Source organism: Ovis aries, chromosome 7, assembly GCF_016772045.2.
Source record: "Ovis aries strain OAR_USU_Benz2616 breed Rambouillet chromosome 7, ARS-UI_Ramb_v3.0, whole genome shotgun sequence".
NCBI lineage: Eukaryota > Metazoa > Chordata > Mammalia > Artiodactyla > Bovidae > Ovis > Ovis aries.
This window is the reverse complement of record NC_056060.1, coordinates 90,693,742-90,706,056: the sequence shown is the minus strand read 5'-3', so window position 1 is coordinate 90,706,056 and position 12,315 is coordinate 90,693,742. Positions and strand designations below refer to the sequence as shown.

Below are 12,315 nucleotides of genomic sequence, written 5' to 3'. Positions count from 1 at the left end.
GCCAACTTTTTCACTCTCCTCTTTCACTTTCATCAAGAGGCTTTTAGCTCCTCTTCACTTTCTGCCATAAGGGTGGTGTCATCTGCATATCTGAGGTTATTGATATTTCTCCCAGCAATCTTGATTCCAGCTTATGTTTCTTCCAGTCCAGCATTTCTCATGATGTACACAGTAATCTACTGCTCATCCAACCAATCTCCTTATATGCACATGTTGGGTATTTCCATTCTCTCAGTTTACAATTAATCTCACAATGAATATTCCTGCATATACATCTTTCCATATTTTTGCCATATAGCTGTGGGTCAGAGTCCTGAAACTAAGACTGTAAATGGGCAAGTTCACAAGTAACTTTGCTATATATAATTGGATACCTGAGTAACTAAGCAATTTGATGAATTCAACCAATAAATTATCATTCACCTTAACTTTTAACTCATGATAGCACATAATTACGTTTTGTATTCACCACTTGAAATACTAAAGCTTTGCTAAAGTTTTTGTAGGAAAGTAATCATTGACCATTGGCATCATTATTAAAATCTAATGGTAGTGTTCTACAACTGAGTTAGAGACATTCCACCTGTTTGGACATCATTGATATAGCTGTTGTATACTTACCATAATTAATAAATTACTTATTAATAATTAGTAATAATATAATACTAATAAATAATTAGTAATAATAATAAATTACTTGCCACCAAATACTTATTAAAGCACTTTCTAGTACCTTTGATCTTCCCAACATTCATATGTGGTGGTCTTAACGATACAGAGAGGCTTAGTTACTGCAGAAGGTCATACAATAATGACAGTCAAGCCTGATTCCACAAAGACTCTGTACTCTGCTAAGCTAATTTAATTCATTTTTGCTAAGCCACAGACCACTTTATATTTTGGTATACAGAAACTGCAGTTTAGTTTGCTGTTTTAAGGAACAGAATAGAAATTTCAAACTGTAAGTGAGAAGGGAGGAAGAGAACATGAATAGAAATGATTTGTGTGGTCAGCCAATTTCGTCTTATACACTGGATCAAAAATTACTGCATGTGAAAATCAACATTTTTTTTTTGTAAAAGCTTAAAAATTGGGTGAAACCTTCTCTGAAGAAACTCTGCAGGCCAGAACGGAGGGGCATTATATAGCTGAAGTCCTAAAAGGGAAAAATCTGCAACCTAGACTACTCTATGACTCAAAATATTTAAAACAGAAGAATCTAGAATAGAGAGATAAAGAGTTTCTCAGACAAGCGAAAATGAAAAGGATTCACCAATACTAAACCAACCCTGGGCTTCCCCAGTGGCACTGGTGGTAAAGAATCCATCTGCCAACGCCAACACTAGACACATGGGTTTGATCCCTCGGTCAGAAAGATCCCCTGGAGGCAGAAATGGCAACCTACTCCAGCATTTTTCCCTGGAAAACTCCATGGACAGAGAAGCCTGGCAAGCTACAGTCCATAGGGTTGCAAAGAGTTGGACACGACTGAGCACACTCACATGCACAAACCAACCCTAAGAGAAATAGTGAAAGGTCTCCTTTAAATAGAAAAGAAACAATAATCTATTGGAAAGGGAACAGTCCAATAAAAAAGGCAAAAATATAGAAATTTTGGTAAAAGTGATTATAACTACAGCCAACAGAAAAGGGTTATGTTAATCATTCAGCACAAGGCTAAGCATAAACATGTAAAATTAGACAGCAAAATCACAAAATATGGGGAAGGGGAGCATAAAGATCCAGGTCTTTTAGAATGTGTTTGAACTTATATGATCATCAAGCAAGCAGATATAATTATGGGTCAACAGACTTGAACATCATGGTAACCACAAATCAAAAACATGCAACAGATTCACACACACACACAGAACAGAACTCAAGCATACTATAAAAGAAAATCACCAGGCTATCAAAGAAGAACAAAAAGAAGAAATGAACAAAGAAGAACATAAACAACTGGAAAACAAGGTTTAAAATGGTTGTAAGCACATACTATCAACAGTTACTTTAAATGCCAATGGACTAAATGCTCTGATCAAGAGACAGAGTGTCATATTGGATTAAACAAGAACCTACAATGTGCTGCCTATAAGAGACTCATTTCGGGATGAAAAACACAGAGACTGAAAATATTGAGATGGAAAAAGGTATTTCAAGCACATGGAAACAGAAATTGGGGTGGAATGGGTAGCAATACTCATATCAGCAAAAACTGACTTTGAAACAAAGGACATAAAAGCAAGCAGAGAAGGACATTTAGTTCAGTTCAGCTCAGTCGCTCAGTCATGTCTGACTCTTTGCGACCCCCATGGACTGCAGCACGCCAGGCCTCCCTATCACCAACTCCCAGAGTTTACCTAAACTCATGTCCATTGAGTCGGTGATGCCATCCAACCATCTCATCCTCTGTTGTCCCTTCCTCCACCTGCCTTCAATCTTTCCCAGCATCAGGGTCTTTTCAAATGAGTCAGTTCTTTGCATCAGGTGGCCAAAGTATTGGAGTTTCAGCTTCAGCATCAGTCCTTCCAATGAATATGCAGGACTGATTTCCTTTAGGATGGACTGGTTGGATCTCCTTGCAGTCCAAGGGACTCTCAAGAGTCTTCTCCAACATCACAGTTAAAAAGCATCAATTCTTTGGCACTCAGCTTTCTTTATAGTCCAACTCTCACATCCATACATGACTAATGGAAAAACCATAGCCTTGACTAGATGGACCTCTGTTGGCAAAGCAATGTCTCTGCTTTTTAATATGCTGTCTAGGTTGATCATAACTTTTCTTCCAAGGAGCAAGTGTCTTTTAATTTTATGGTTGCAGTCACCATCTGCAGTGATTTTGGAGCCCAAAAAGATAAAGTCTGTCACTGTTTCCACCGTTTACCCATCTCTTTGCCATGAAGTGAAGGGACTAGATGCCATGATCTTAGTTTCCCGGATGCTGAGTTTTAAAAGACATTATATAATGACATATAATGATAAAGGGAGATCTATACAAGAAGAGGATATTATACTTGTTAACATATATGCACCCAATTTAGCAGCACCTAAATATATAAAACAAATACTAACAGACCTAAAGGGAGAAATTGATAGGAATACAATAATAGTAGGAGACTTTAATATGTCACTGACATACATCAATGGACAAATCATCTTGACAGAAAATCAATAAAGCAACAGCATTCCTAAATGACATAACAGACCAGCTGGACTCCATTGATATCTATAGAACACTATTCCTCCAAAACCCAGAATACACATTCTTTTCAAGCACACACGGAACATTCTCTAAGACAGACCACATACTAGGTCACAAAACAAGCCTCAGCAAATTCAAGAGGTTAGAAATTATTTCAAGCATCTTTTCTGACTATAATGTTATGATACTAGAAATCAACCACATAAGGAAAAACAGGGAAAGAACAAACACATAGAGACTAAACAGCATGCTACTAAAAAACAGATGAGTCAATGATGGGACAAAATAAAAATTCATAAAATACCTCAAGACAAACAAGAATAAAACCACAAGCTTACAAAAGTATGGTACTCAACAAAAGCAGTATTAAGTCATAGCAATACAGGCCTTCCCCAAGAAACAAATAAAAATCTCAAATAAACAACTAAATCTACCACCTAAAAGAATTAAGAAAAAGAACAAACAAACCTTAAAGTCAGCATAAGGAAGGAAATAACAAAGATCAGAGAGAAAATAAATAAAATAGAGACAGATCAATAAAACCATTGGAAGATAGAAAAGGTCAATAAAACCATTTTTTAAAAAAAAGATAAAAATTATCAACATACCTCTAGCCAGTATCACCAAGAAGAAAAGAGAGGGGACCCAAATAAACTAAGAAATAAAGGAGAAATAACAACTGGTCCCACAGAATTTTTTAAAAAAAGGATTACTATAAACAGTCATATGCCAACAAGCTGGACAAAATAAATGGACAAATTTCTAGAAGTGGACATAAATAAATGGGCAAGTTTCTAGAAACATACAGCTTGCCAAAATTGAGTTAAGAGGAAACATAATTGAACAGAATGATCACTATGAGTGAAATAGAATGTGTAAAAAAACAAACAACAAAACTCCCTACAAACAAAAACCCAGGACCAGACAGCTTCAGTGGCATATTTTACCAAATAGAAAAGCACTTATACTTATCATTCTCAAACTATTTCAAAAAACTGAGAAAGAGGGAACACTCTTTAAATTTACTCTATGAAGCCACTATCACCCCAATACCAAAACTAGACAAAGACATTACAATAAAAGAAAATTACACAATATCTTTGATGAATATAGATGCAATATTCTTCAACCAAATATTAGCAAATCTAAAATGCAACAATATATCAAAAGGGTCACACAGCATGATCAAGTTGGATTCATTCCATGGTTACCAGGATGGTTCAACATGTGCAGTTCAATCAATGTAATACTTCACATTAACAAAAGGAAAGACAAAAACCACATGATTATCTCAATAAACACAGAGCAACCATCTGACAAAATTCAGCATTCACTAATGATAAAAACTCACCAAAGTGGGTAGAGAGGTAACATATATCAACATAATAAATCACTCAGTCGTGTCTGAGTGTTTTGCGACCACATGGACTGTAGCCTACCAGGCTCCTCTGTCCATGAGATTTTCTAGGCAATAGTACTGGAGTGGATTGTCATTTCCTTCTCCAGGGGATCTTCCCAACCCAGGGATGGAACCTGGGTCTCCTGCATTGTAGACAGATGCTTTACCGTCTAAGCCACCAGGGAAGCCATTAATAAAAGTTATTTATGACAAATCCACAGCCAACAGAATATTTAATGATGAAATCCTGGAAGCTTTCCTACTAAATTCAGGAACAAGACAAGGATGCCCACCCTCATTACCTCTATTCAACATAATATTGGAAGTCCTAGCCACAGAAATCAGACAAAAAAAAAGAAATAAAGGCATCCAAATTAGACTGGAAGAGATAAAACTGTCACTATTTGCAGAAGACAAGATACTCTATATAAAGAATCCTAAAACCTCCACACAAAAGCTATTAGAATAAGTGAATTCAACAAGGTAGCAGAATGCAAAATTAATAAACAGAGAGCATTTGCATTTCTTTATACTAACAATTAAATATCAGAAAAATAAAGTAAGAAAACAATCCTGTTAAAAATTACATCAAAAAGTATTTAGGAATACACTTAACCAAGGAGGTGGCTATGTGTAAAAACTATAAGACACTGATAAAAGAAACTTAAGATGACTCAGAGAAATGAAAAGATATCCCATGTTATTACATTGAAAGAATTAACACTGTTAAAATAATCATACTACACAAAGCAATCTACAGATTTAATGCAATCACTATCAAAATACCCAAGATATTTTTCACAGAAGTAGAATAAATAATCCTAAAATTTACATGGAATGACAAAAAACCAAGAACTGCCAAAACAGTCCTGACAATACTACAAAGCTAGAGTATCAAAGCAGTACGGTACTGGTACAAAAAACAGACAATGGAACAGAATAGACAGCCCAGAAATAAACCCACACAACTACAGTCAATTAATCTACAAAAAAGAATATTAAAGAACATAACATGGAGAAAAGATAATCTCTTCAACAAGTGGTGCTGTGCAAGCAGAACAGTGATATGTAAATCAGTGAAACCATAACACTCCCCCACACCATATACAAAAATAAGTTCAAAATGGCTTAAAGACCTAAGTATAAGACATGCCACCATAAAACTCATAGAAGAGAACACAGACAAAACATCCTCAAACATAAATAGTAACAATATCTTCTTAGATCAGTCTCCAAAGGCCAAACAAATAACACCTAAAATAAACAAATCAGACCTAATGAAACTGAAAAGCTTTTACATAGCAATGGAAATCAGAGACAAAGTGAAAAGACAACCTACAGAATGGGAGAAAATATTTGCAAACAACCCACTCAACAAGGAGCTAATATTCAAAATATACACACAGCTCATATAACCCAATATTGAAACAATCCAGTCAAAAAATGGGCAGAAAGCCTAGACATTTGTCCAAAGACATACAGATGGCTAACAGGCAGATGAAAAGATGTTCAACATTGCTAATTATTAGACAGTCAGTTCAACCACTCAGTCACGTCCGACTCTTTGCAACCCCATGGACTGCAGCACACCAGGCTTCCCTGTCCATCACCAACTCCCGGAGCTTGCTCAAATTCATGTCCATTGAGTCAGTGATGCCATCCAACCATCTCATCCTCTGTCATCCCCTTCTCCTCCTGCCTTCAATCTTTCCCAGCATCAGGGTCTTTTCCAGTGAATTAGTTCTTCGCATCAGATGACCAAAGAAAATACAAAATTATTAGAGAAATGCAAACCAAAACCACTGTGAGGTATCATCTCACACAGGTCAAAATGTCTATCATCAAAAATCTACAAATAATAAATGCTGGAGAGGGTGTAGAGAAAGGGAACCCTCTTATACTGTTGGTAGGAATGTAAATTGGTGCAGTGACGATAAAAAACAGTATGGAGGATCCTGACAAAACTAAAAATAGGCTATGGTATGACCCAGCAATCCAGCTCCTGGATATATGCATAGAAAAGATGAAAACTCTCATGCACCCTAATGTTCATAGCAGCACTATTTACAAAGCCAAGACATGGAAACAATCCAAGTGCCCACCAACCAATGACTGCCTTCAGAAGATGTGGTATATATTTGTGGTGTGTGTGTGTTCACGTGTGTGTGTATATATCACTGAATATTAGTCAGTCTTAAAAAAGAATAAAATATCACCATTTGCAATAACATAGATGGATCTAGAGAATATTATACTTAGTAAAGTAAGTGAGACGAAGAAAAGGAAGTATTATATGATATCACTTACATGTGGGATCTCAAAAAAAAAATTCAAACCTAACAAAACAAAGACAGATTCACAAATACAGAAATCAAACTAGGGCTACCAAGAAGGAAAGGGAGGGTGGAGGCATACACTAGCAGTATGGAATTAACAGATACAAACTACTACACATACAATAGATAAGCAACAAGGATTTACTGTATAGCACAGGGAACTATATTCAATGTCTTATGATAACCTATAATAGAAAAAAATCTGTAAAAAAAATACACATATATAACTGAATCACTTTGATGTATACCTGAAACTAACACAATATCATAAATCAACTATACCTCAAATAAAAATTAGGTGAAACCAGAATATACTTTTATTTGGTAGGACTGAAATATATCAGTGCTTTTCATGCCTTGAATGAATGCTGTAATATGCAGTGTACTTTACAATAAGACTTTCATTAGGATTAGCAAGTTTGAGATGTAAGGTCTTTCCTCTCAACTTCTGTATCCCACAAAAGAAACCGACACTAGTGAACATATATGAGTTGCGTGATGCCTATACATCATTTGCTTTATTTATTCATTTGTCATTATTTAAGAAGATATAGGCTAAAGGGATATTACAAAATGATATTTTACTTTAAGCCAATGAGTAGTCTTCTTAGATTTTCTTTTTCTTTGGTATTGTTGCTTAATAGTCATTTGGACAGTAAAACATTTAAATGCTTGGACACACTAAAGTTTGGTGTCACTCTGTTCATGGTATATTAAAATTTAGGTATTGAGTTTTTCCTTTTCTTTCTTGACAATTACTCAGTGTTAGGCAGATATTAATATTAAAAGAAATAAATGTTTTTATTCTCTAACATAAAATATTTTGAAGTTAAAAAAAGATTCATTTAGAGGCAAGAGAGCACTACTAGGTTACTATCTAATTATATGACTGCTATAAAGTATGAACTCACAAAGTGAAAATCCAATATAAGTGTTTCATAAATGGTATAAGGAGATGATAAAATTAGAAAAGTTATTTAAGCTTTCATATATAAAGAAAAAGTTTCAGTTCAGTTCAGTTCAGTCACTCAGTCGTGTCTGACTCTTTGCGACCCCATAAATGGCAGCAAGCCAGGCCTCCCTGTCCATCACCAACTCCCGGAGTTCACTCAGACTCACGTCCATCGAGTCTGTGATGCCATCCAGCCATCTCAGCTCTGTCGTCCCCTCCTCCTGCCCCCAATCCCTCCCAGCATCAAAGTCTTCTCCAATGAGTCAACTCTTTGCATGAGGTGGCCAAAATACTGGAGTTTCAGCTTTAGCATCATTCCTTCTAAAGAAATCCCAGGGTTGATCTCCTTCAGAATGGACTTGTTGGTTTTCCTTGCAGTCCAAGGGACTCTCAAGAGTCTTCTCCAACACCACAGTTCAAAAGCATCAATTCTTTGGTGCTCAGCTTTCTTCACAGTCCAACTCTCACATCCATACATGACCACAGGAAAAACCATAGCCTGGACTAGACGGACCTTTGTTGGCAAAGTAATGTCTCTGCTTTTGAATATGTTATCTAGGTTGGTCATAACTTTCAAAGAAAAAGTTTAGATAAAAGCAACTGAAATATGATGGTAACCCCAGTTTTACATGGGACGTTTTCTGTTCACAAATTTTCAGTTTTGTGAAGTCTAGAGCTGTGACCTCTAAATTACTCAGACTACCATTTTAGTGCAAGATCAGAAAACATCTTTTTCAGAATTAAACTAGCTGACATATACCTATTGTGACTGAAGGCATATTATAGCTAAATGAATATTGGAAAACAATTAATTGGAATGGAATCCATGATGGTTTCTTAGATGCTAGTCATGGGAGAGGAGCAGTGGTGAAGTGTGCCGTGCTCAGTTGCCTTCCACTCTGTGCAAAGTCATGGATGATAGCCCGCCAGGCTCCTGTGTCTGTGGAACTTTTCAGGCAAGAATGCTGGAGTGGATTGCCATGCCCTTCTCCAGGGGATCTTCCCAACCAGGGACCAAAGGTGTGTCTCCTGCATTGGCAGCAAGATTCTTTACCACTGAGACACTTGGGTAAATATGAATCAAGGTATTATTGTAATGTAGAGTATGTAAAAGGAGGTTGATGCAGAGCCTCCAGGGAGTCTGAAGGTCTTAAATGGAGGCCTGGACTCAGTTTTCTGCCTTTTTAATCCAGTCACTGTATTCTATTATTTTACAGGTCAGATCCAGTCAGAGAACAACTGTCATCAATTCCTTTAAGGAATAATTCTGTGGCAAATAAATCTCATAAATTCTTCCCCATGCTCTATCTGCAATGATCTTAATTTTAACTGCAGAACACTTATCATTCAAGAACATGAAGCAATAAAGAAAATGAGGTGACAAGTGAGGGATTCCACAGGCAAACACAGTATTATATTTATATAAGGCACCAGCAAGTCTTCTTAAAATAGAAATGGAAAGTATTGGTTAGTAATAACTTTTCTGTTAAAGGTCACCTGACATTTAAATGAACTACAAATGGTGACAGAATCATAATTTTATATAATGTATAAAGAACACTAAAGGAAATCAACCCTGAATATTCACTGGAAGGACTGATGCTGAAGCTGAAACTCCAACGCTTTGGCCATCTGATGCGAAGAGCCAATTCACTGCAAAAGACTCTGATGCTGGGAAAGATGGAAGGCAGTAGAAGGGGACGACATCACCGACTCAATGGACATGAGTTTGAGCAAGCTCCAGGAGATGAAGGATGTGCTGCAATCCATGGGGTTGCAAAGAGTCAGACACAACTGAGTGGCTGAACAACATAAAGAACACTATCATTTTCTGTGATTTATTTTTTTCCTTATGATGCTCCCAAACAAGCAACTCTGCAGGGAACTGAGAAGCAAGTGAGGTTCCTCCAATATGACCTTAGAGACTATATAACTTTGACATTTTGTTTTGCTTTGCCTTTTGAGGATAAACTCCCTCATTTGTCCAGACTACATTCCCTGCCTCTGGAAATTCCCTATGGACAAAAAAATTAGGTACTGTTAAGTTCCACCTTTTAAAACACAGAACATTCTCTGTTGTGTGAAATGCTGCTATAAAGGCCGGTGATTAGCTTCCACAGAGTAGGTCAAATGTCTATTGAGCTGCACCCCAAGACAACAACATTTTCTGCCCGCTTTTTAGCAGCAACAGGCCCTATCAGTTACTGGGGATCAGAGGCCGGGGATCAGAGGCCCAGTATTTCAGATGTTAATATGCCTTGGCCACGTGGAGTCACTGAACTGGGGCAACGTTTTTAAAAACTGGTGGGACTTGTGCAGTCATAATCCCGGTGATCCGTTTCGGGTTGGAGAGGGAGGGGGTGGCTTTTTCCACTGCCTTGAGAAGTCATTTAAAGTACGTGGGATAGTAGGGCCCGGACCTTTGGGAAACTTGAAACCCAGAGGATGTACCCGCGGAGACAACTCATCTGGCTTCAGGTGTCATTGATTCTGGAATGTGTTAAGGTGGGGAGGGGGGTGGTGTGGCAAATCAGCTTTCATCCCTTTTAGGAACTCGGTACAATTCTGCAAGCTAAAGACTCAGGCCAGGCGAGAGGTGCCCACGCCTCCGAACGTGGCATCTGAGCTGAGCTCCTCTTCAGAGATGACTCCGCATTTGAACCTCTGCCCACGGTCCAAGCCCGCGCGGGCGACGGGGTGGGGCACGTGACCGGCTCTCCTCCGCGGCCATGCCTAGTGGGGCGACGGCCACTGTCCCTTCCACATCTTCGAGCCCCTGCAGCGCCGGACGGCGTATAGACACCCTTCAGGAGGCGGTCACCCAGCTAGCTCTGGACTCCAAGGTTAACAGCACTCACGCCTTTTCTCCGGCAACGGTTAGCGAGCCCCTATATCCCGAAGCCGGAGAAGGAAATGGCAACCCACTCCAGTATTCTTGCCCGGAAAATCCCACGAACTGAGGCGCCTGGTGGGCTTACAGTCCACCGGGTCGCAAAGATACGGACCCGACTGTACCACCTCTCCTTACTTCACTATTCCGAAGCAGCTGCCCGAAACTTCCGCCTGGGTGCCGACCACGTGATCACGCGAGACTTGGGGAGGCGGCGGGTCTTCACAACTTTAAGTCGGCCCCGCCCCTCACGACGCCTTCCACAGGGCTCGACAACGCGGCCTGCGGCGGCCTCCGCCCCGGCGCGCCTGCGCACGCGGCTCTCGCGGTGTTCTCGCGCTCGGCCCCGCCCACCGCTGCCCCCGCCCTTTCCGCCCCTCCCTCCCCCCTCCGCCCTGTCTCTCGGCGGCGGCGGCGGCGGCGACGGCTCGCGCAGCTCGTTGGCTCACTATATAAAGGGGAGAAGCGGGCGGACCGGACGGCTGGAGCTGCAGCCGGTGGCGGCGGCGGCGCGGGGAGCGGCGACTGGTGGTGGTTTCCCTCCTTGGCGCGGGGGTGGGGAGCGGGCAACGCCCCCCGGGACCCCTGAAGGGTCGTGGCCTTTTTTTTTTTTTTTTTAAAGGGCGATTCTCGAGTTTTTTTAGCTCCGGGAGGACTCCCCCTCCCTTCGTCCTCCCCTTCCTCCTCTCGCCGCTCCCCTCTCCTCCGTCAGGATCCGATTTTGTTTGAAAGATTTTCCCCTCAGTTTTGCGGTGGCTTGGGTCACCCTCGAGTGTTTTTTTTATTTTTTTCCTCTCTTTCGTTTTGTTTTCATCTTGTTTCCTCGGGGTGGCCCCCCCCACTCTTGTTTGTGTTGTGTGTGGAAATGGCGAACTCGGCAAATACAAACACCGTGGTAAGGACGTGGTTCGGTGGCCGGCGGGGGCTTCGTTCAGGCGGCGAGCAACGGCCGGACCGGGCGGGGGCGGGGACGGCGGCGACTCCCCGGCCTCGACTCTCCTCAGCCGCCCGCGCGCGGCCGCCGCTTCCCGCCTCGGGCGGCGCGGGCCGGGGCGGCGGGGCGCGGGGGGTGGTGGGGGGCGGGCGCCGAGGCTCGCGGAGGGGGCGCCGGCGGCGGGGAGGGCTGGGGCGCCGGCCGGGCCTGGGGCCGCCGCGGGGCGGTTGGGCCGGGGCGAGCGCGCGGTCCCGGCCCTGGACCCCCCCCGGCCGCCAGGAGGGGAGGGCAGGAGGGGAGCCGCCGCTTCCCTACCACCCCCCTCGCCCGCCCGCCCCCGAACCGGCAGGAGAAGGGGCTCCCCGCGAGCCGTCTCAAAAAAAAAAAAAACCGGCGTCTGGGGGAGCCGGGCGAGTCCCCCCTCGAGACCCACCGCGATCCACTGTTAACGCGGTGGAAGGCGAATGGCTACTCTGGGGGTTACTCTGAGGTGTTCTGGCGGTTGTGCTTAGGGAGCCTTCACTGGGGCCATTTTATGTATTATTGGAAAAAAAAAAAAAAAAGACGAAGGTTGAAAAGCACTTATTTCGGTTCCTTCCGAA

The 12,315-nt window shown here is 41.5% G+C and overlaps 1 protein-coding gene and 1 long non-coding RNA gene across 3 annotated transcripts in view; one reads left to right on the top strand and one right to left on the bottom strand.

Moving 5' to 3' along the window:
- Positions 1 to 12,315, bottom strand: part of LOC114115657 (uncharacterized) — a 44,933-nt gene that overhangs the window by 32,202 nt on the left and 416 nt on the right. The window lies entirely within an intron of this gene.
- The window catches only part of GTF2A1 (general transcription factor IIA subunit 1), a 40,046-nt gene continuing 38,960 nt past the window's right edge, over positions 11,230 to 12,315 (top strand). For both annotated transcript variants that reach the window (XM_004010827.6, XM_027972093.3), the window contains exon 1: positions 11,230 to 11,674. In XM_004010827.6, coding sequence (XP_004010876.1) covers positions 11,645 to 11,674 — 30 coding nt within the window. In that variant the 5' untranslated portion in view covers positions 11,230 to 11,644. The remainder of the gene's footprint in view (positions 11,675 to 12,315) is intronic.